At 46.4% G+C, this 23,664-nt stretch overlaps 2 protein-coding genes across 2 annotated transcripts; both read right to left on the bottom strand.

Annotated features, from left to right (window-relative positions):
• Nucleotides 1–661: 661 nt before the first annotated feature.
• On the bottom strand, nucleotides 662–7,587 carry LOC146208210 (serine/threonine-protein kinase haspin-like). The gene is made up of 4 exons (XM_084591891.1): nucleotides 7,525–7,587; nucleotides 5,273–5,504; nucleotides 2,799–2,895; nucleotides 662–2,044 (listed from the first exon to the last, which is right to left on the bottom strand). Exons 1-4 carry the CDS (start codon nucleotides 7,558–7,560, stop codon nucleotides 1,825–1,827), a joined length of 585 nt encoding a protein of 194 aa, XP_084448017.1. The 5' UTR covers nucleotides 7,561–7,587; the 3' UTR covers nucleotides 662–1,824.
• A 1,815-nt stretch (nucleotides 7,588–9,402) lies between these two features.
• Nucleotides 9,403–22,833, bottom strand: LOC146208211 (uncharacterized). Its single transcript, XM_084578229.1, has 7 exons — nucleotides 22,684–22,833; nucleotides 20,302–20,668; nucleotides 19,357–19,451; nucleotides 16,126–16,307; nucleotides 14,526–14,678; nucleotides 14,232–14,294; nucleotides 9,403–9,499 (listed from the first exon to the last, which is right to left on the bottom strand). The coding sequence occupies exons 1-7, from the start codon at nucleotides 22,831–22,833 to the stop codon at nucleotides 9,403–9,405; spliced, it is 1,107 nt and encodes a 368-aa protein (XP_084434355.1).
• Nucleotides 22,834–23,664: the final 831 nt, after the last annotated feature.

Genomic DNA, 23,664 nt, shown 5'->3' on the forward strand with positions numbered 1-23,664 from the left:
TGAACTGGGGCGGCGGAAATAAAGGGATAGCGAGGAGAAGGTAGAGGAAATCAAAGAGGTGAGTGATAGGGAGAAAGAAAAGAGTAGGTAAAAATAAAAGAAATATATACACTTACTCAAATTTCTAATCTCAGTTCTGCACAATGGAATCTAAGAAACTGTAATCCGCCTGGTCGTTGTCAATCCCCCTTGTGGCTATGTGCCATTTAAATGAGGACGACAACAACAACATTCTCGCTTTGCGACAAACGTGTGCCTGTAATTGAGTTTGTGTACGACACTTCACCTTGAACGTTGACTTTATCCAATCCCCCAAGGCGTGCCATTTTTCAAGAGGCCAGCAACAACAAGAGAACAGCTGTAGAGCAGTCGACTGCTGCGTTGCTGTCTCATATTACGATAGAACAAAAACCAGCCTGCCACGACCATTGCATTCTCGTTACTTCTTGCTAACGCAGGAAATGGCATACGGATTAGTCAAGCAGGGTTTTATATATCTGCCCCGCTAGGGTGGCGCAGTGGTTACGGCGCTCGGCTACTGTTCCCAAGAATGCGGGATCAAATCCCGGCCTCGGCGGCAGCTTTTCGATGGAGGCGAACAGCAAGGCGCCCGTGTGCGGATGTCAGTGCACGTTAAAGAACCCCAGGTGGTCGTAATTTTCGGAGCCCTCCACTACGGCGTCTCTCATAGCCTGAATCTCTTTGGGATGTTAAACCCTACAAACCAAACCAACCTTTATCTGGTGGCAGCCTACGCTATCACATCATGTATGTACCAAGGCGGACAGCGAATGCATGGGTTAACCGGACAGTATATTCTTTTCCAGCGTACCTCTGCTGTGCGTGATACTTGGTAGCTGCGTTTACTGAGGGCATTTATATTACGTACATGGTCTTATGCAGAGGCAAAGGGTTCCTATAGTGCCAATTCTTTAGGCATAATGCTGTATATGTAAATTTGTGTACTTGAATTTCGCATTAAAAATTGCGAGATACCTCAGTTCAATCTCTGCAAAGTGGGTTTTACAGCATGGTGGACATCATGTACCGTCTTTGCCAAAAGTAACCAGGCTGCGTTTTCCGCTTCACAGTCGGATAGCAGGGAATTCGTACCACTTCTGAAGCTGTAAATTTGTGCTAAGGAAAGACGAGCTTCTGTCCTCACTTCTTAACAAGTTGTGGTCCTCTGGGAATTCAAGTCGGCTTTATAATACAAGCGAGAAGCAAACCATGCTGCCTAGTTACTTTTGGCAAAGACGGTACGTTATAAAGGTTAATGATCAGGCGATCAACAAAAATTCACTAACCTACTTTTTAGCTTTGGATTTGAGAGGGAATATTACGAACGTTAAGTCAAAAGTGGGTCCACCATTTTCTATATTTTCTTCATCTGTAATAGGGCTCGAAAAATTAATCGTCAAAAACACGCATCTGAAAGCTCGTGGAGTTGGCTTTAAGGCACTGTACATTCATAAAATGGCGTCACTGCATATTGTTTTACACGAAAATTGTGTTGATTTTTTCTAGAGTACAAAATACACTAAATATCGTCTCTACTTGACACATAACAAAAGCGAGCGAAGCCGCGAGTGAGCGCAAGCACCGATGGCTGGTGGGCTGTGCTGAGGAGTCATCGGTCACCCAGACTGGCTCTTTCGAATAGTGACAGTAAGCAGCCAGAAAGGGTGGAGACAAGCACATTCTTGAGGCAATATGAAATATTTGGCACGAGCCTCATCGCTCCACAATGCTACGCTTGCACGCTTCCTGCTTATTAAATGTTCCGTCCAACTGGACGAGCCCGAGGTCGCGGACGTCAAGACCTCAGCGCAGCGGATCGGCCCTGAAGTGAGCCTCGACGAAGTCGCCCAGAGAACAGTAGTCCAGCAGCTGTTCTCTCCAGCTGCCGATCTCCGACCACGCCAGCCCTTCGTAGCGGGCCGCGACGCCGCGGAACTTGGGCTTGTAGCGTCGGTACAGCTCTCTCGTTAGATGCCGCACCCAAAGAAGGTTGGTGAGCGGGTGGAAATAGTGCCAGTCGTTCCTGACGTCGAGGACAAATACAGAACCGTTAGACGAGAATGCAAGTTCACAAGGGGGCAAAGTTCTGGACCTGAGAGAATTAAGGGTGTGTAGCAGACCTGAAATAGAAAAAGGTTGAACTAAAACCATGCGCTGAAGTGTGGAGAGCGATTTTTGCTATTTGCGCGAAGGCTGTGTAGTCTGTTACTTGACTGCACTTCATAGTAGTATATTACTTCACTGCGGCAAGCAGAGTGATTTGTCACAAATGATGTGTCAGGTAGTTTGCTGCCTCAAAAGGACATATATTATGGTGAAGCTACCCAAAAGTAATAGAAAATATTATGCCTCTGCCCGTACCACCTCAAGAGGACATATATTGTGGTGAGGCTACCAAAAAACATAAAATAATATGCCTCTGCCCGTGCCACTAGGTATAACGGGCTACTTCAAAAGGACATATATTATGGTGAGGCTACCCCCCCCCCCCCAAAAAAAAAAAAAAAAAAAAAAATATTGTGCCTCTGCTCGTGCCACTATAGGTATAACGGGCTACTTCAAAAGGACAGTCGCCCAAAAACAGTTTAAAATAAAATAATTCGAACTGCGTGACATAACGGTACCGGGCCAGTTGGAACATGACTTAAAAGCGCACACTACAAACGGGACAAAGAACAGAATACGCGTACCCACAAACACTGCGTTGCGATATATTTATATACACATATCGGCTACCGTATAGAATGGAAAGTGAAGTAAGGGCAAGTTTTTCTTACCTGATTATGCCCGACATGTGCCTGTTGACACAAAGAAGGTTGTGGTCGCTTGAATCGTCTGGAAAACCCTCAAGCACCGTGAACACCGGTGAGCCGCCTGCTAACGCAAAAAAAGTTAAATTTATTCCTGAAATCTAAGGTTGGACGAAATCTCTTCTGGTCAAGTATTAAATTCAAGCGGAAAACTTCAGCAAGACGTTTTTGCAATTCTCGTGGCACCTTAAGCGGAGGGTCCTTTTTGAGCGATGTACTACGTGCTCATGTCATCCAACAGTTCCGACATTTTTTTTTTTCGTAGTCGGCGCTGTTCAAGATTACGGTAATATTGCCCTTGTCAGCGGGAAGGATGACAATTTTCTGGTTTCTACTCAGGTTGCTAATAGCATTGCGTTACTTAGGAAGTATGTGGGTGGGCTGCCGATATGAAAATTTAGCAAGAATGCCCAATGCATCCACCTGCTCGAGGGCACTTAGGATATTCATTGTGCTGGCACCCAGGATACCCCAAAGGGCGTGAGGCATTACAGATACAAGCGGAAATGTTGATAATGAATAATGTATAAAATACATCGAAATCCTTCGCCGACAATGATAAAGTACACAAAATCAGTTTTATAATTTGTATTCAACCACTCAAGAAAAGGCGAGTGGAGTGCTGTTTGTGCACCCCCTATTAAATGCAATACTTCAGCGTCTGTTGAATATGTACCAACTTATTCCGAAACATATCGTAATCCAAGGTTTAAAGGAATACCGTCTGGTGAGGTATGTGGCATTGCAGAACGGGTAAACCAAGTCTTGGGTTACTGACCAATTATTAAAAAACCATTAGTTGAAACCTCTACGGATTTTCTTTTCACAAGGAACCTGTTCAATATTGTGCAGAAGGAATCCGTAGGGGTTCCGAAACGTCAACTAACGGTTTTTCGACAATTGTTGAGTGAACCAAGACTAGTTCTGCCACCTTAAAGATATTTTAACTTCAAGCCTCTTCTTCCGGCCACCCAAAATTATCTGTCTATTGCAACAACACTGTTCCAGCGAGCAAGACCCATTTCCAGCTCTCCCGAAGAGTTTGAGACTGTACAGCGAGAATGTTTGAGCAATTAGCCGCCTGCTTTTAGTGAAGAGAAATATAGGTGCTTCAACAAAGTTCCGAAACGTCAACGGTTTTTCGACAATTGTTGAGTGAACCAAGACTAGTTCTGCCTCCCTAAAGATATTTTAACTTCAAGCCTCTTCTTCCGGCCACCCAAAATTATCTGTCTATTGCAACAACACTGTTCCAGCGAGCAAGGCCCATTTCCAGCTCTCCCGAAGAGTTTGAGACTGTACAGCGAGAATGTTTGAGCAATTAGCCGCCTGCTTTTAGTGAAGAGAAATATAGGTGCTTCAACAAAGTTCCGAAACGTCAACTAACGGTTTTTCGACAATTGTTGAGTGAACCAAGACTAGTTCTGCCACCCTAAAGATATTTTAACTTCAAGCCTCTTCTTCCGGCCACCCAAAATTATCTGTCTATTGCAACAACACTGTTCCAGCGAGCAAGACCCATTTCCAGCTCTCCCGAAGAGTTTGAGACTGTACAGCGAGAATGTTTGAGCAATTAGCCGCCTGCTTTTAGTGAAGAGAAATATAGGTGCTTCAACAAAGTTCCGAAACGTCAACTAACGGTTTTTCGACAATTGTTGAGTGAACCAAGACTAGTTCTGCCACCCTAAAGATATTTTAACTTCAAGCCTCTTCTTCCGGCCACCCAAAATTATCTGTCTATTGCAACAACACTGTTCCAGCGAGCAAGACCCATTTCCAGCTCTCCCGAAGAGTTTGAGACTGTACAGCGAGAATGTTTGAGCAATTAGCCGCCTGCTTTTAGTGAAGAGAAATATAGGTGCTTCAACAAAGTTCCGAAACGTCAACTAACGGTTTTTCGACAATTGTTGAGTGAACCAAGACTAGTTCTGCCACCCTAAAGATATTTTAACTTCAAGCCCCTTCTTCCGGCCACCCAAAAATATCTGTCTACTGCAACAACACTGTTCCAGCGAGCAAGGCCCATTTCCAGCTCTCCCGAAGAGTTTGAGACTGTACGGCGAGAATTTTTGAGCAATTAGCCACCTGCTTTTAGTGAAGAGAAATACAGGTGTTTCAACAAGCACTTTCAAATATTCTTAAAAAAGGGAGTTCAGAATATAAGAAAAATATAAGAATATTTTCAGGAACTCACGCACAGCCGCGATGACGTAATTTACAGTAAACATTCTTCTAATTATTTAGGAAAAGTTAATATTTAAGATTAATTCTCTAAAGCCGTACAGCATGAGAATGTGCAGCTCTTTTCCCGCATAAAATCGAAATTGAGTGCTTTGGACGTGCAAGGAGCACCGTGGAAAAGCAACGTCCGCTGATGACGTGACAAATTATTGTCATTCTTCATCACTCGCAATATAGATGAAAGAGAGTGGTGTGCGTACCGTCCGTGATGCGGGCCGAGGCATAGCCTGTTACGTGAGCCTCGACGCCCGATGTGTTGACGACGAAGCTGCGGCCGCCCACGGAGAAGTGCAAGCTTCGCTCGTTCGTTCTTTTCACGAGTACGTGTCCCATCCGCAGGGCCCGGTGTTCAAACTCGAGCGCCTTTTCGGCCACGACCAGAGAGAGCGTCACCTGCTGCAGGATGCTCCACAGCTGCAGCGCGCTGTCCAGCTGTACGTAGGGAACATAGGGAACGGCTGGCCCTTAGCTTCTGGTCACATTGCATTATGAGAGCTGTCAATGATGAAGTGGGTGGTAAAGGAGCGCTCACAGCGTGGATATTGCAGCTATATCATTACGATGTGCTATAGAACTTTTTACATTGTGGCATTGAGGTCACAGTTCACAATGTTACAACAAAGCGATACAAGGAGCTATCGCTCTAATCCCTCGAGAGTCGACGTAACTGTGAGTGGCTAGTCGTGCTACAAAAAACTGCGTACAACTCCATTACTTTAACTGTCCCCATTTGAGTCACTAGTTCTGCACGTACGTGAGCCGCCGGAACAACTCTATAAACATTATACCATTTATGCTTTTCCTTGACTGCCATAAATGTTCTTTTTTTCCGCACGCAGTAGAGATATGGAATGAGCTTTGATGACTCGTTGCGACAGCCATACCACATAAGCAGTTTGTTCAACAAGTGCGTGTTTATGTATTGAGATTTTTTTTTTTTTCATTTTTTTATGAAGCCCCTTCTGCAATGTCTCAGGCTTGAGACAGCAGTATATGTAAATAAAAATAATTAAAATACTAGTGTTCGTCATAGCAGACCAAAATAAATGCGGGTAAAAACAACACCTACATTGTTGTGTGACGAACACTCCGTCTCCCAGCGTGTGGAAATGAAAATCAAAAGGCTTTTTCAGCAAATTCTATAGAAAAATTAGGTTTCACTATGGGATCACTTAAGTTGCTCACAGCTCCTTTTATTACTAATTCGCTTTCTACATGGTCCTTTATTCGCTGACTTCTTGTATTACCTGCATGTTACCTGATCTTTGACAGCGCATCTGCCCATTTCTTCTCTGCACCTTACATGACTGCCTGTCACCCTTCCTTTTCGTCCACCTAAAACTGATCGCCGCCTCGCATAGCTGCTACTTCTTTACATAACCGAATTTCGCCACTTAACTTCGCCAGTACGTATCCTTATGATGCAACTAGGAAAAGAAAGGGAAAGCTAGCGCCACATTGTAGGGCATGTACGGAGCGTAGTGCTGTGCAGGTTTCTGCATTAGCTTCGACTATCTAAGGTACCTAGTACTAGGGCCGGTTCATGTATTTTGCACCGGGCAGAATGAATGCTTAGCCAATTAGCCACGTGCTGCGGCCTTTATCTGCTAGGGTACTCTGATTTGATCCGATTTATAGTGTTTACCTTAACTGAGAAACTCGGTTAAGGTAAACTCAGCTACTCAGCTGTCAAATGCCCTAACCACTGATCCACCGCTTCGATGGGTAGGGTAGGGTATGGTATGGTGGGGTATGATGTGGTATGGCACGGCATGGTACAGAACGGCATTGTATGGTATAGGATAGTGTGGTATGGTATGATATGATAAGGCATGGGGCACAGTGCAGTATAAGTGCCATGACTCCACTGTACTGACCATGCTATGCTATTGGTGATATGGTATGCTATGATGTGGTATGATATGATGTGGTATGGTATGGTATGGTATGGTATGGTATGGTATGGTATGGTATGGTATGGTATGGTATGGTATGGTATGGTATGGTATGGTATGGTATGGTATGGTATGGTATGGTATGGTGTGGTATGGTATGGTATGGTATGGTACGGTACGGTATGGCATAGTATGGTACGGTATGGTATCGTACGGTACGGTACGGTACGGTATGGTATGGTATGGTATGGTATGGTATGGTATGGTATGGTATGGTATGGTATGGTATGGTATGGTATGGTATGGTGAGTGCAGTATGGCATGCGGAAGTTCGACGGAAGGGCAAATGCGAATTCACCCTGCCCCTAAAGGCTGGATTGACGTTATTCGAAAGCTTCACCAAATGCGACTAACGTTACAGGGAACACCAGAAGCTAAACCTAAATTGAAATGGCAGTAGTCACGACCACCACGAGCCACTAAAATTTGGAAACAATTGTCAATAGCGAGTCTGCTGATGCTGCCCTGACTTCTAATAACCTTTTATGCCCACTCACCTCGATCTGGTCGAGAGGCACACCAGCGTACGACATGTGCCAGGCAATGTAGGCTCGTTGTGCTTGTCCTGCGAAAAGTAGTGAAGAAATATTCATTCTCGCCTCACCTGCATTCATTAAAAGGGAAAATACATGTTCTACCTGTCGCGGTATAGGCTTGCTAGCTATATGGCAGTGGCCACTCTGCTCCTGCAAGATTCCTGATCGCATTTCCAAGCATGGCCTTCAGGCTTCTCCTCCCTTGAAACCCACTCCAACAGCATACTTATTACTTCTTCCTTGCGAGAGCAATTTCTCTTAAGCACATTTTTCCTCTTAATCTGCATATGTCAGGGTATCATCATATCGAGATGCCCTAATTTATGCATTTGTCGCAACGTGTCTCAAGGTTACCCGCATCTTAATTTTCATAGCCCTCTGCAGGTGTCCTGAATTGATGTTGAAGCTTAATTTTTTTTTTTTTTATGAACATGGATCTATAGAGTGGTATACTGGGCCAATATGTGCAAGGTTAGCAAGGGCAAAATGGGACGAAAACACTCTAAAGAATACTCTCTCTTCTTTCCTGTTTAGGACGTTTCTTTTAAGAATTGCTTCTTCATCTTTCCTTATTTGACTTCTTTGAAAAACGTAATAATACAGAAGGGTCGTTTCGACATGCGAGTAATGCGGCCAGACGGACACTAAGATGAAAATTTCAGTCGTAGCTCTTCTGGTTAAAGAAAATAAATTGATAAAACATTTTCTCATTGCAGTTGGTGTGCACGTTCGTATTCAATTTATTAGATGGTTTCGTATTTTTACAATGTTCCATTCACCATGTACACTCCGGGACAAACATTTGTGAGATGCGGATTTGTAGAAAAACATTTTTCTTCGTTGCCTCGCTTGTTTATTGGATGGAAAAACAGCGCAAAAGACAAGCATCAGAGCAAAGAAACACAAGACGAACGCTGTTTTTCCATCCAATATGTTCCACCAACTCACTCGTGTAGCTATAGTGTTTCGCTAGTTTCGTTTGATATTTTTCTCTGAATGGGGCGTGCATGTCCCCTTATGATTCAGCACATTTCATTCTCTGTGTTTGCCCGACCGCACAGGAATAAACGTTTTCCCACGAACTCGCGGCCCGTCATATTTTGTCCTCGACTGTGCAGTGGCCTCACAACCGAAGCTTATTGGAGTTGGAGTTTATTTTCTTTCTTTCTACAAGAAAGGGGAAGCCAAGGCAAAAGGCGACAAGCCTGACTGGGCCTTGGCTCCCAAAACAGACAACAGCAGACAGCAGCACACACCTCTAGTGTATATAAAATATAAAAAAAAAAAAACATTATGCAACACTTACATGCGATATATAAAAGGTATCAATACATGCAGTATTCATTAGATATTCAAATCAACAGACCACGCACTCAAAAACAAATTTCATAGCAAAAAATATTTACACAAAAAAGGTTGCATATGAGAAAACTACAGTGACTACCATCCATGAAGCTATAGGGGATATTCATTTAAATATTGTTTTACGTTCTTTTTAAATACCCTAGGTGCCAATGAAAATTCCACATTTGGTGTTGTGTTGTGATGGCACCTGAAAAGTTAATTTCTGTTTTCCATAGTTGGTTCGAGTAATAGGTACAAGTTTTTTTCGTGTTCGCAGATCACACGTTACTGTAGATATATCAAGTAGAGTAGTATACAGCCTATTATGGTGAATGTAGTGCAGAAGACGAAAGTAGTAAGTCTGATTAGCGGCTAAAATGGCATATTTTTTAAACAAGGGTGTGCAACAATCCGTGCACTTGTGTGTCAGCAGACCTCAAACGCGCAAGGTTGACATCATCCAACGAGGGTAAATAATTTGCATATAGGCATGATTCACTCGCCTTGTCGTCGCTCTTGAACCGTAGAGCCGGCATCACTTTTGCGAGCCAAAAGGAGCTCTTCGGGGTAGGCGTCGAAGAGGCACGTGATGCTACGCACGAGAGAGAAGCAATTGAAACCGTCGGTGTAAGGAAATCAATCCTTGATTAATGAACGGCATTTTATTGACAAAGAAACGGAAGACAGCAGGGCTGTAGCGAGCGCGTCGATCTGATCAGAGCAGCACAGCCAAATCCGCTTATGTTCCATATGCACTCCGTATGAGAATTGTGGTTTGGACGTGTGCGCATGTTTTAAAATGGCCATGCGTGAGACAACAGTATATCATCGACTGTCTAGCGTGCTCCAACAGTGAAACGCACTCACCGTCTGCAGGAATGCTGCAGGAAGCTCTCTTTAACTGCGGACCGGTGCAGAAAGTTTTTCTGTTCTCGATGAGATTGCATACGCGAGCTGCTTGAATCAAAGCGCTTGCGAATTTTTGTTTCACAGGGCTTAACGCCCCAAAGCATATCAGATTATGAGGGGGCGCCAGAGCACATGGAAATGTGTATAGGAGGCTGTAATCGGCTAATTTAAGCCAGTGCTACTCTGGTCTGACCCAGGAATCTATACTTATACGCGGCTAGCACATTCCGAGGAATATGTGGCGTTGCCGCACATTTCCAACTGTTAACAGTATATTGTAGACATTGCAGGTCACCAGCGCCATTGAGCGGACAATAGAATATTTATAAGAATGGTAAGAAAGTAATTAGCATCCCCAAACATATTTGAATCTGTGGAGTAATAAGCTAGCGTCCTGCTTCAGAACGCTTATGGCAGGAAGCAGTTGTAATCTCACTTTGAACTGCGAGTTATCGCTCATTTACTACAGTTAGTTTTTTACCAGTGGTATTCTTAGCATTTAGGTTGAATCCTGAGGACCTTTCAAGTCAAAATTGTCGTTTTAAACGCCTTTCGATGACACGGCCTGACTGGTGCGCTGTACCGTTTACAGTTAAGAAATTGCGACAGCGCCAATACAAAAGAAGTGCCATCTGTCTGCTCGAGAGCAGTTCATTTGCAGGTCAGTTACAACATTGTAACAGCTTAAGATAAACGATGTAAAAGCGATTCTTTTCTTCTTTTCACCCTTGTGCAATGCACACGAACCAGTCTTCGCAGGCTCAGTCAGCAATCCTATGCAGGTGGTCACACCCGACCGATATTTTTGGCGCAAGATCCATCTCACCCGATGTCAGGAGGTCTTCATGGATAAGCTCCTTGCCCATGCGGTTTATCGCTTATGGACGTAAGATGGCTCACTGGCGTCGGCACACAGAGCAAAATATTACGTGCCCTACTGCACGGCTTTAACGCACGGCGACATGTCCCATCTTCTCTCAGATTGCCCTGCCTTTGCTACGGAATGCTCCGAGATCGATGCCTTCTGCTTGAACTACCGTTTCTCTCTAGACGTGGACTATAACATACAAATATTATTTGCCAAGTTTGACTCCCCTCAGTGACCTAATCAGAGCAATATGACGTGACTGGTGACCGTGCAAACATTGAAGACTGTCCACTCCCCGTTGCCTTCTCCATGAAGAGCCTTTCTGTCTAATAAATATTTTTCTGCATATACTCTGCTCTGCTCTGTAATTATAAAGTCCTGGTAATAATGAAAATGGCGAAAAAAAGAACGACAGTTTTTCAATCGCAGTTGTCTCATCGATCTATAGTCGGATACAATTGAACGAAAAAATGTCAGATGTTCCTCAAAAGGGGACGTTCAGCCTATGGCATCGACCGATCTCAGAATGCTGCATTTAATCGATTAAGACCCAGCGATTCTCCTTTCATTCGCCAGACCCTATGTTGTCCTTCTAGCCCTCTATTCCCTCTATTCACGAAATCGGACAGTGTCATTGGCTGCTGGAGGAGTGGTTGCTTTGAGGGGGCAAAAGCCGCCTTTTTTTTTTTTTTCATGTTTCAGTCAACTATATCCTCGTGGGTGCGCGTGTCCTGTGACGATGTTTATAAATGAGCACGTACCACAACGTTCTAAACAGTAAAGCAAGGGCGGCGGTAGATGCAGAGGGGGATCTGCGCCATTATAATGCTCAAATAAAACCTGTACACCTTTGGAAGCCGTATTTCTGATCGCTAAGTTTACAGTGCTGGTGCCATCGCTATCAGCAGGAACAACACAAGGGCTTGGGAGCACAGGCCGAATCAGGTGAGCAGCAAAATGCTCCACGTGATTTGATTCAAATGGAATGGGACAAAGGAATCAGCCTGTTGATAGGAACGCCATTTTGTCAGGACAAAAAAATTACCGACGATTACGTTACTTCCTAATGCGAAATTTGAGCGCAGCAAATAAGCTGTTTCACCTTTTCGATAGATTGAGGCAAAGAAATCGAGCAACACATGTATGCGCTATCACAGATTTTTTTTTATTTTTCACACGTATTCCTTTAACAAAGACTCCACTAACAGTTCTTGACAGTCATGAAGGAAGCTTTGTGGTCGGAGAAATAGACTGATATATGTTCGACTTGGTACACCAATGCTCGATTCTCAAAGACGAGATCTATACAAGTGCCTCGCGAGGTTGTCATAGCCGTGGGACGCGTTACGAGCGAGAGGAACGGGATACGAAGAGGCGTCCGTGTGCTGTGCGATGTCAGCGCACGTTAAAGATCCCCAGGTGGTCGAAATTACTCCGTAGCCCTCCACTACGGCTCCTCTTTCTCTCTTGTGTGACAGATATTGCGCCTTTCCCTTCCCACGAACCAACCAACCAACCAACCAATCCCACAAGCTGCAATTCACAGCTGCTCCCAAAATCCAGTATTCAATACTGCACCGTGACCCGCCGGGGTGGTCCAGTATTAAGATGCCCGACCACTGTGCCGGAGTACCCGGGTTCGAACCCGACCTCGGCGGCTGCGTTTCGATGGAGGCGAAACGAAGAGGCATCCCTGTGCTATAGAGGCTAGAAGGTGTGCTGTGCGATGTCAGCGCACGTTAAAGATCCCCAGGTGGTCGAAATTACTCCGTAACCCTCCACTACGGCTCCTCTTTCTCTCTTGTGTGACAGATATTGCGCCTTTCCCTTCCCACGAACCAACCAACCAACCAACCAACCAACCAACCAACCAACCAACCAACCAACCAACCAACCAACCAATCCCACAAGCTGCAATTCACAGCTGCTCCCAAAATCCAGTATTCAATACTGCATCGTGATCCGCCGGGGTGGTCCAGTATTAAGATGCCCGACCACTGTGCCGGAGTACCCGGGTTCGAACCCGACCTCGGCGGCTGCGTTTCGATGGAGGCGAACTGAAGAGGCATCCCTGTGCTGTGCGATGTCAGCGCACGTTAAAGATCCCCAGGTGGTCGAAATTACTCCGTAACCCTCCACTAAGGCTCCTCTTTCTCTCTTGTGTGACAGATATTGCGCTTTTCCCTTCCCACGAACCAACCAACCAACCAACCAATCCCACAAGCTGCAATTCACAGCTGCTCCCAAAATCCAGTATTCAATACTGCACCGTGACCCGCCGGGGTGGTCCAGTATTAAGATGCCCGACCACTGTGCCGGAGTACCCGGGTTCGAACCCGACCTCGGCGGCTGCGTTTCGATGGAGGCGAAACGAAGAGGCATCCCTGTGCTGTGCGATGTCAGCGCACGTTAAAGATCCCCAGGTGGTCGAAATTACTCCGTAACCCTCCACTACGGCTCCTCTTTCTCTCTTGTGTGACAGATATTGCGCCTTTCCCTTCCCACGAACCAACCAACCAACCAACCAACCAACCAACCAATCCCACAAGCTGCAATTCACAGCTGCTCCCAAAATCCAGTATTCAATACTGCACCGTGACCCGCCGGGGTGGTCGAGTATTAAGATGCCCGACCACTGTGCCGGAGTACCCGGGTTCGAACCCGACCTCGGCGGCTGCGTTTCGATGGAGGCGAAACGAAGAGGCATCCCTGTGCTGTGCGATGTCAGCGCACGTTAAAGATCCCCAGGTGGTCGAAATTACTCCGTAGCCCTCCACTACGGCTCCTCTTTCTCTCTTTACACTTTAACTCCCACCTTCCTCCCTTCCCTTACGGCGCGGTTCAGGTGTCCACAAACTCGTGTGACAGATACTGCGCCTTTCCCTTCCTGTGAACCAATTATTATCTACGCGATCAGACAGTCGCTGTTAGCGCTTCCTCCGGCGACCCCTCTCCCCCCCACAAACCCGCCTCCTTTCCTTGTGTTCTCCGGCTGCTCCGCGCTTCCTGCGAGGCTTCGGTTGCCAAGCGCCGGCTCGAATGGGGGGATGAAAGTGGGGAGGCGCTGGTTAAGAGGCCGACGCCGACGCGAAACCCAGAACGAGCGCCAAAGAGCTGCGCTCTAAAAGTCGACGCTATAGACTCGTCCTATGAAGTATATTAAAACTTCATTTGGTGGCCACGAGCGAAAACTTTTTCGCCAAAAGTCAAAGGCAGAGAAGAAGAATATTATGTGTATTTTTTTTTAACCTTGACCTCGCACTTGTTTTTATCGCTTTCTTAATAGCAGTTTACTTTTCTTTGAACACGTTTAACGTCTATTAGCGCTTTCTGGGATATAGTTACATGCGGCGCGAGATGATGTGAAGGTCTTCTCAGTAGCAGCAACGTCCCTACCGACAACGACTAAGTTCAACACCTTGCCAAGACGACCGGATTAACGAACTGCTGACCAAGGAACAATCCCTCAAACGGCAGTTCTAAAAGCATTTCAGCACTTCGGAATCATCCAAGCTCGCCTACAAGATAACAAAGTCGTCCTCCTTACCTCCTGAGCTCGACAAAGCCAGCTGTGGAGTAGTCCTGCATCTTTTTCAACTCCGTGAGCCTCCTGTACGCATTAAGAACAAAGTGAAAATAAGCAAGGTTAAAGAAGGGACCCATGTTTCCTCTTTTCTCTTCACTCCCACTTTTCTGTTTCCACTAGTGCCAGTCAGTATGCCAACCCCAATTTACGTGCTTTGACGCTCGTTTCGAAGCTGGCCATAATATTAGTTTTCTGCCATTTTCCGAGCTTCATAAAATGTCAGGAGAGTCTGTGCAGGTGATGAAGTGTACTTACGAGGTTATTTTGATCTTAGAAAGGACGCGGTCCAGGGACTCCGGCGTGCGGTCCAGCTGCTGTACCTTGAGCACGCTGTCGCCCTTGTAGCTAAAGACGCGGAACACCTCCGAGTTCTTGCCTTCGTAGATCTTCTTGAACTGGTCCGCCTCACTTGAAGAAAGACGAACGTGGATATTGGCGGAGGCACTCAGAGAGGCCAGATTGTCTTTTAGGTCACTCTATACTGTTATGCAATGGTCGGCCGATTGAAGCAGTCAGTAGCTCTTCCTTCTCTGAGTAACCCCCCCCCCCCCCCCTTTCTGAATCGCAGATGAAACATTCTCCTTAATCATCTACAATCAGCCTTGTTTTGTGCTATACGCGGTCCACAATATCCTACTGAGCACCTGATATCACCATACCATCAGCTGACATGTTGTTCTACTGTCAAATGCTTTTCATTTATGTTACCCCAGCATACCTGATACCACCCAGTATCAGCACTCGACATTATGTGCCATCACAAGTTTAGTTTACCTGCATTCGGGTGCATATAGTGACTAAGACTGATAACTACTACTACTCCAGCTTGCATGAGCACGAAGTGTAGTCAAGAGAGAACTAACAAAATCGAATCCAGTCACATGTTCAACAGGCACCTCAATGAGGAACAGTAGTGTTTTCTCAAATTTCCGCGTTCAGTAACACAGTAAATGGTTTTGGTTAAACTGATTTTCAGGTGGTGACTGTTTATGTTGCATTGACTGAAGTGCCCAATTAGACGCGCTCTGTACGTTAAAGTTTTACGATACTCTAACACGCATGGGCTCAACCATATGGCTCAACGCTGTCTTTCTGTGCGCACTAGCGTTGGTCAGCGCAGTTGCCAAATAAAGCCTAGCCGCGTGTGCTGGTTAAGTGAAACAAGAACAAGGACACGTTATCCACACTGCCGAGCTTTTTCATTCTCGGTTAATATCCTGGGCACTGCACATGCCTAAGCCAGGATCGCCACCTATGCTGTTGAACAAAGGCGCGACTTTCCTTACGTCAGCACCACTTGAACCCGCCTTGACGTGCTTACATTTTATAAGAGTATTTAACACATTTCATTGCTGGAACAAAATTTATTCATCAGATGGCAGCATACATACAAGAAAAGCTGATAACCACGTTTCTCGGAAGAAAACGTAAAGAGATAATGCAAGTCTCAGTGCACCCTTTCTTACAACCTATGTACCTGACTCTAGAAGTCAATATGTGTTCATAGGACGCTTGGGCCAGAGATGGCATTTTGCCGTAAAAATTCACATTCGTCATCCCCATTTTCGTACACCAGAACCCTCATCATCAGCATCATCATCATCATCATCACCCTTGCATCATAATAATTCGAGCTGTCGCATTTAGCTATCACAAACTTTATCGAAATCAGCGCGGCAAGTTCGTATGCACGTTTGCATCAGTGCTGGGGCAAATTGATGAGGAAGAATTCATCCTCTCAGTGCTATTCTGTCCGTCAACCACGATGGTATCACCATGAATAAGGAGGAACTTGTCCCTCTCTAAGGTGCTTAAAATCAAATATGGCGGCGCACTGCACGAAAAATATGCGTACATGTTGTTGAAAAGATGGGAAAACTTGACGGGCGCGCGCTGGCGGCAGGCTGGCAGCAGCTTCCCGAACAAGTCGCCGCCGTTCCTTGTCGAGTCCATCCGACCGGGCAACGAGTGCGGGCGGGTCGAGATGCCAGCAGTGCCGATGCGAGCGACCCCAGATGGAAGGGTCGGTGAAGTGCTCTGCACGTAGCGCACGGGAGGTCGCAATCTTAATCGGTCACTTATTCAGGTGCGGAAAAGAGCTCGAATGCGGGAAAGGGACAGTAAGGACAAGCTGAACATGGCCCATATCCGGGCACCACATTCTGATAGCTAACGAGAGCAGGATAACTGAAAATCTGCGTTTTATAACATGTAGAAGAACAAAAAATAGAAGGAGGGGAGGGGGCGACATATAAGCTCCTCTTTTAACGGTATGACGCTATAGTATTAAAGGCTACCTGATGTGGCTCAATCCTCGTACACGCCCATCCACTTTTTATCGCTCAATCGGCAATCATTTACTTATATCTCTATTATGCCACGCATACTGATTAGCACCGTCGTAAGCTAGCGCGCTGTAAAAATTACCACATGAAATACATCGGTACAAACATTCCTGTGTGGCCTAAGAGCAGCGTAGGAGCATCGCGTAGGAACTGCTCGAGCAGGCAGCTCCTGCCCACTTGGCCATGCCATATATGGTCTCATGACATCATACAACCCGCCGTCCAATCAGCGCCTGGTCGTTCCACTCGCCAGCAACTACCTGCCAAAGGCCTGTCTGTGATCTTTCGCTCGCAACGGCGCAGCCAGATTTTTGGAGAACGGGGTCATTAAAACGCTGCCCCGTCAATTTGAGTGGTGCCACCCCCGGCCAATCCCGGAAGTAAAGTCGGTAGCAATTTCTGAGCGCGAATCACGGAGGCCGCGGCCAATTGAAAACTCTAACACGGTGGCAGTTCGCTTTTTTTTTTTCGATGATGACGTCACGAGTTTGAGTCGAGTAGCGGGAATTTTTTAAATTTCAATTTTCTCCGTGATAAATGTTCATATTGGCGTGCGACAAATGTCAGCGCAAGCAGAAAGAGCAAAATTTGAATCATCTTTTACTGAGAATAATTCCTGCATGGAGTTATTCTGAATGCCCCTTTAAAAAGAGACCGCCACAGTCATTAAAATCAAACAGGGAGGTGTGATTATGAGATGAGATGAAATGTGGCACGTTCAGATAATAGATATGCGAGCGCAGTAGAAAAGAAAACGGTTTAGACGCGGGGAATATGAAGACCTGCAGTCTGCGGTTTCGTACTTCTAGAGAAACAGATTTTTTTTTTTCCTTCGGTTATGCGCCAGTGTGCGTTTCGGTTTCGGCGTTCGGTTGCTGACCCCATAGTCGCGGGATCGATCCCCTGGCGCCGCGGTCTCATCTCGATGGAGTCGAAATAGAAAAACAAACATCACCGACACGAAGAGCGCTTTAAGACCATCTTAAAGTATCCCAGGAGGTCTGGATTAATCAAACAACCTTCACGACGGCGTCCCTCGAGACAGCATGCATCAACTGTGAGTTTTAAACACCCCATGCACCATACCGATACGCTTCTTGCTGAAGTTTCTTCTTTGCCGCGCCGGCGAGAACCACTTTGAAATGCGACAACAGGGGACAAGATTTCACAGGAATAATTGCAACAGTATTGTTACGAGTGGAAATCACGCACCGATGGGCAACTCCACTCTGAAATGGATGGGCACCGCTTAAACGCGCAACTCAACACTCAGCGTCGTCTTCGTCCACACACCCAGACACTTCGTTCTTCACTTACTGAATGCCAGCATGCTACACCACATATTACCCCCGCCACAGAAGCGCATCCCGATGCATTCTAGGTAAACGAAGCTGGGCGTGAATTATACGGCTCGAGTCGTGTCATATGCACAATGTCGGAAGCTCGTGGTGCAGACGACTTCGGGTTCAAAGGTTCGATTTCGTATGTGACGTCGGTGACTCGGTGCAAGATACGGTAGGGGCCTGTGTAGCATAGGTAGAAGTTTTTCGCACAAACCCACCCGGCGGTTTGGGAGCCAGAGCAGAGCGAGAGAGCCTGGGGCGTAGTGCACATTGCGGTGGCGACTGTTATAACGGGATTGCTGGGAGCCTTGGGAGGCAAAGAGCTTGTCACGAGCAATGTGGCGAGCATCATTAGCGTGGGAGATGGCATCACGAGCATAAGTACTAGTGGCGGCGTCAGTAGTGGGTAGCCATGTATCAAAGGAGAGTAATGGGTGTCGTCCAAAGAGCAGATAAAAGGGAGAGTAGCCAGCGGTATCATGACGAGAAGAGTTATAGGCGAATGTTACAGAAGGTAGATTAACGTCCCAATCCCGATGGTCGTCGGAGACGTACATTGATAACATATCTGTTAACATACGATTGAGGCGTTCTGTGAGGCCGTTGGTCTGAGGATGATAGGCGGTGGTAAATTTGTGGCGGACGGTGCACACACGAAGTAGCTCGTCAACCACTCTAGAGAGGAAGCAGCGACCTCGATCCGTGAGTAGTTCACGAGGGGCACCGTGCTGTAGTATCACGTCGGGGAGAAGGAAATCAGCGACGTCTGTAGCGCAGCTAGTGGGGATCGCGCGGGTAATGGCGTAACGCATAGCAATATGATAATGTTCGTGCTTTAGGTATTTTATCTAGAATTGATCAAGGGTGATCAATCCTCACCCTTCAGGCTCACCCTTGATCAAATTTATCGAGGGTGAGGATGATGTATGTGTCCAGTAAAAACGTTGCAGTCCAGCGGGTGTACCTTTTGTATCGTGTTATTTGTGTCCTTGTGTTTTTTAACGCTAACAAAATGATTCCAGCAACCCGATATGCTAATAAATCAAGAATGTAGCGCAAAAGTAAAGAACAATGAACAAAGAAAGACGAATGACGAGCGTCTTATGTATCTTCTTCTTTATCGTGCACTGACATCGCCCAGCACACGGGCAAGGCACCCGTGTGCTGTGCGATGTCAGTGCACGATAAAGAACCCCAGGTGGTCGAAATTTCTGGAGTCCTCCACTACGGCGTCTCTCATAGCCTGAGTCGCTTTGGGGCGTTAAACCCCACAAGCCAAGCCAAGTCCATTGTTCTTTATTTTTTCGCTAAATTCTTGAATCAATGGATCACCAACTAGCCCGGCAGCATGCTCTCTTGATATGATATCACTATTAAACTGCTCTTCGCCCTACTTACTGATGATGTCGGTGTAATCGGAGAAGACACATTGGAGCGTCTGGGCATGACGCTCGTGAGTGAAGCAGCTTCGCGGACGCTACCCTGCGGGATGCCTGAAAAGTAATAAACAAACAAACAAACAAGGCAGCGCGTTCAAACCATCTTTCCGGTGACGGTTTAGAATAGACAAAAAAAAAAAAAAAGACGCGAAGCATTTGCCATATACAAGTTTTAACGAAAATGAGCTATATCACAAAAAAGCATTGCCATACCTGGCATTGGTCGGGCAATTAGCCATACTGTGATAACTACTATGAGCAGAGATAAAAAAGAATATGGGGACACCTAGCTACATTTTTAATGGTGTGACGCGATAGCGTATGCTACCATCCCTTTGCTTTAACCAAGCCGCATAAACTTGCCTGCGTGGCCTAGGGGTAACATGTCTGACTTGGAATGCTAGGGTCCTGACAGGCTGATTCTAATATCGCCCTCCCATATATAAATATAGGCCCGATTTGGCAGCTCGTAACAAACGTAACGTCAGGCAACCGCACGTTCACTTAGAAAGCAGCAATATCAACCGCAAGTTACCACTAGACAGCTTTGTGCTCGTGATTTTTCGCTCAACGCCGACAACGATGCCGGATTTCTAGTGAGTGGGGCCTTTAATGCTATAGCGTTAAAATACGCTAAGTTGTCATCTAACAGCGGCCAACAACCGTATGGGGCGCACAAAACATGGCGGAAGATCACTTGGTAAGTGACACGAGCGCCCAACCAACCGAAAGACCGACTTAGCAGATTGATCAATCAATCAATCAATCAATCAATCAATCAATCAATCAATCAATCAATCAATCAATCAATCAATCAATCAATCAATCAATCAATCAATCAATCAATCAATCAATCAATCAGTCAATCAATCAATCGTCGATCGATCGATCGATCGAAACTCACCACCCGCTGGGCTGGCACCTTGAGCATCCCCGTTCAGCCCGTCGTCAAATCCCGAGCTCGAAGAAGCGGTGGACATTATGTCCCCGACTGCTGCAGAAGTGCCTCGTTCACGGTTCGGTGCGGCTGATTCTGCTTCCGGCCTCTGCTCTCTGGGCGCCTCTTCAGCGTCCTTGGACATATTGTCCCATTCATGGTTCGGTGTGGCTGCTTCCGCGTCCGGACTCTGCGCTCTGAGCAGTTCTTCAACGTCCTTATGCATGCTGTCAGTGTCCAGCTTCCTCCACCGAAGGATCGCGTACGTGGCGAGAAAGAGCGCGAACGGAGCGGCGAGCGCGGCGTAGACCTGCGCGTGCATGACCCTGACGTCCTGGAAGGTCGAAAAGAACAGAACGCTTCAGCATACATTTAAGGCTACAAATCGCCTGGCTGCGCTTCATTGTGCAGAGACCAGCCTCATAGTAATTGTCATGGAAACTGCCTGGTTTCCATGGCATATATTCTACGGCTCTCAGACTAACAGTTTGTATACACAGCTGCATCCATGTGAAGGCCGCATTTTGACGTGGTGGAATGAAAATTAAAAAAACAAATGGTACAGATTTAAGCCTCGCGGCTTAGCGCATCAATGAACGCGAGCTGATAGGCATTTTCTGCCGTAATTTGCGGTGTGGCAGAAGGCTCTGGATCTATGCTAAGAGCGCAGAAGTTAGGCTTTGATTTTGAACCCTGCACGTTCTCGCAGCAGCGACCTGCAGCCCGGAAAGTCGTTTGTGCCTGCGGCGCACCATCGCTTCCCAAGCAGATGTGGCCAGGCGGTCAAATTTTGGCTTTCACACGCAGGTGCCTGCGTGATCTTGCTTTGGGACTACCTTGCATTTGAATAGAAGTTCACGAAAAGCCAACGAACAGCGTGAAAAAGTATGCTTAACAAGGGCGGCGACAGGCTGCGGCGATAGCTTATTTGAATAATACAGCGGACAGGTAACCTTCGCTCTCTGTCGTGGGTTAGAATCATGTTCGCGGTCGTATAATATTCCTGTTTATATGTTCCTGCCCCTCTCTTGTTGCGTGACATCATATTATATCGACGGCAGAGTACCTTCAGTGACTCGCGGTTCATACCAGACATAACCAGACATTCGCCGGTGCGCCTCCTGTCGTTCTACGAGCGCGCAAAAATACAATATGTGTGCTAACGAATAGAGCACTATCGAACCCGTCAGTTCTGTTGCTCCGTTTTACGTTTCACTGAATGATTGCTTCAAGCCAAAAAATGCACACGAGCCTGGAGGAAGGAAGCGGAAATTGATGCACTTTTACCGTCGCGCATGAGCACAACATATTATCGTGCGCCTTCAAACGTTATGGGGGCTTCACTGCCTTAATGCCTCGCTATGTTCTCTAGGAGAGTCCCCTTAAACTTTTAAAGGCCCAACTTACGCTGCAAAACATTTGTTTGCACGTATTTTGTTCAACTAAAGAATTATCTGGTTTTGTGGAGTCTTTTCAAACAAATTGACTGAACAATTGTTTTTTGTGCCTACTACCTTGGCACGTTCTGAATAGACGGTGGACGAACACACCATGATGGTGCCTCATTCTTAGTCACAATGTATAGTCATGTTGTCCTTGAGTGGCGGTGGATCGGGTTGCGATTGTGGCAAACTTAGTACTGCAGCTACCGCTGTGATAAGACCGGAAACGCCTGAGCGCCTTCTCAAAGTAATTCGGAGCATTGCAGCCAGACCTGAACGGTCCTTTCGGAGCTATCAACCAGGTGTCCCGATTCTCAATACAAATAAACAATAAAGCGTATGCAAATCTGATCTCAGAGAAGGCCTTGATTCGTTTATCTGGCGGAGAGAACTTCGTAGTCAAGTTGTGATCGCGTTCTTTCAGCAATCTTCTCTCACATCACAGTTGTGATGTGAGAGTGCGTTTGCCATGTGATGGCATGGCATGTGAGAGTGAATGCTGACATCACAACATCACAGGTAATCAGAGCACAGGTAATCAGTTTTTGAACAGGCTGATACCGTTTGACAGCCGCGAAGGGTACATTTCTTTATGCATGGAATATTATATAGGCAGAGCAGCTACGGGCACGATCAACGTAGGGATAAATCTTAGGTGCACATTGACACTACCGCGCTCAAAATACCTCAACAATTGGGGCAAAATGGCAATGCGTACATTGCTATCTTTTTCCTTTTGCTCCGTGAAAGGACGTAATGCACGGAAAAAAAATTAACTACCCCGTAGCGTAACGTGCTAGTGCGCCTCGTGTATGGCGAGTGCAAAGCCGGCAAATGTTCAGCCGCAACAGCGACCTCAAATGTTACAAATAGCTTGAGGTCGTGGACACAAGAATGAAATTTGTACCTTGAGGGCACTGGAGGTGGTCGTATTGGCGGCGCTGGTGCCTATGGACAGTGGTATGCACCCGCCCAGAAGCCCGATGGTACCACTGTAGTAGAGGTGCCCCAGCAGGAGGAGGACGACCGCGCCAGCTGCGGTTAGGAACCAAATCATGGCGGCCGATTCAATGCAAGGAATGTTGCCGGCTAGAACGGTAGATTGGCCGCGTGGCCTTCGCACGTTCTGCACGTGGGTGTTATTTCTGGCTTCTTTTGTTTCTTCCCTTCGCACGCAAGATGTTTTGTTTCTCTCTCTTTCAAATGTGAAGCTTAGTCCTCTATTGGCTGCAGCGCTAAGTGCGCGTTTATTCTTTCGCCTTAGTTACTCCTTATGACAGTGCATTCATTATGCATCGATGTATTTATTTTCCGCTTCTGAGGTATTAGACAGCTTCAACAGTGCAGACATCGCTATCTGCAACCGTGGTAGCAGTTCCGTTATCATTGCGCCTACTGCACCGTGTTTGTTCAAATCTGAGTTGCCCTCAAGTCAAAGTCGACGGCCAAATGCTGAATGCCTGAAAAAAAAAAAAAAAAGAAGAAGCTTTTCCCGAATGTGAGCCGATACTCTAGCGACGCGGACCTGATGAGTCTGTTTGGCTTAGCTCGCGCGTGCTTCAGTAAGCTAGTTTAAAATAAAAATTTCGCAGGCGGCCTTTAATATATTTGTTGGCTTCGTCAAGTCGTCAAGAGGCTGTAGCTGCCCTTTCGTGCCGCCAGGTATGATAGCGATATCTGAAGTAAAGCTTTTAAGAATGCAGCTTTTACTCCGTCGATCGGAAGCCTCTGGTAAAGTGAACCTTAGCTAAAAGCCTGGCACCCACGCCTCCTTCCTCGTCCTCAATTGCTACCTCGTGCATCTCGTGCAAAATAAGTATTTCGAACTGTTAAGAAACCACACTCAGACCTAAGGGCTAGAAGCTTCGCGAATCGCCGAGCACCGGTC

This window comes from Amblyomma maculatum, chromosome 1 (assembly GCF_055883805.1).
Source record: "Amblyomma maculatum isolate TAMU_Amacu chromosome 1, ASM5588380v1, whole genome shotgun sequence".
Classification (NCBI taxonomy): domain Eukaryota; kingdom Metazoa; phylum Arthropoda; class Arachnida; order Ixodida; family Ixodidae; genus Amblyomma; species Amblyomma maculatum.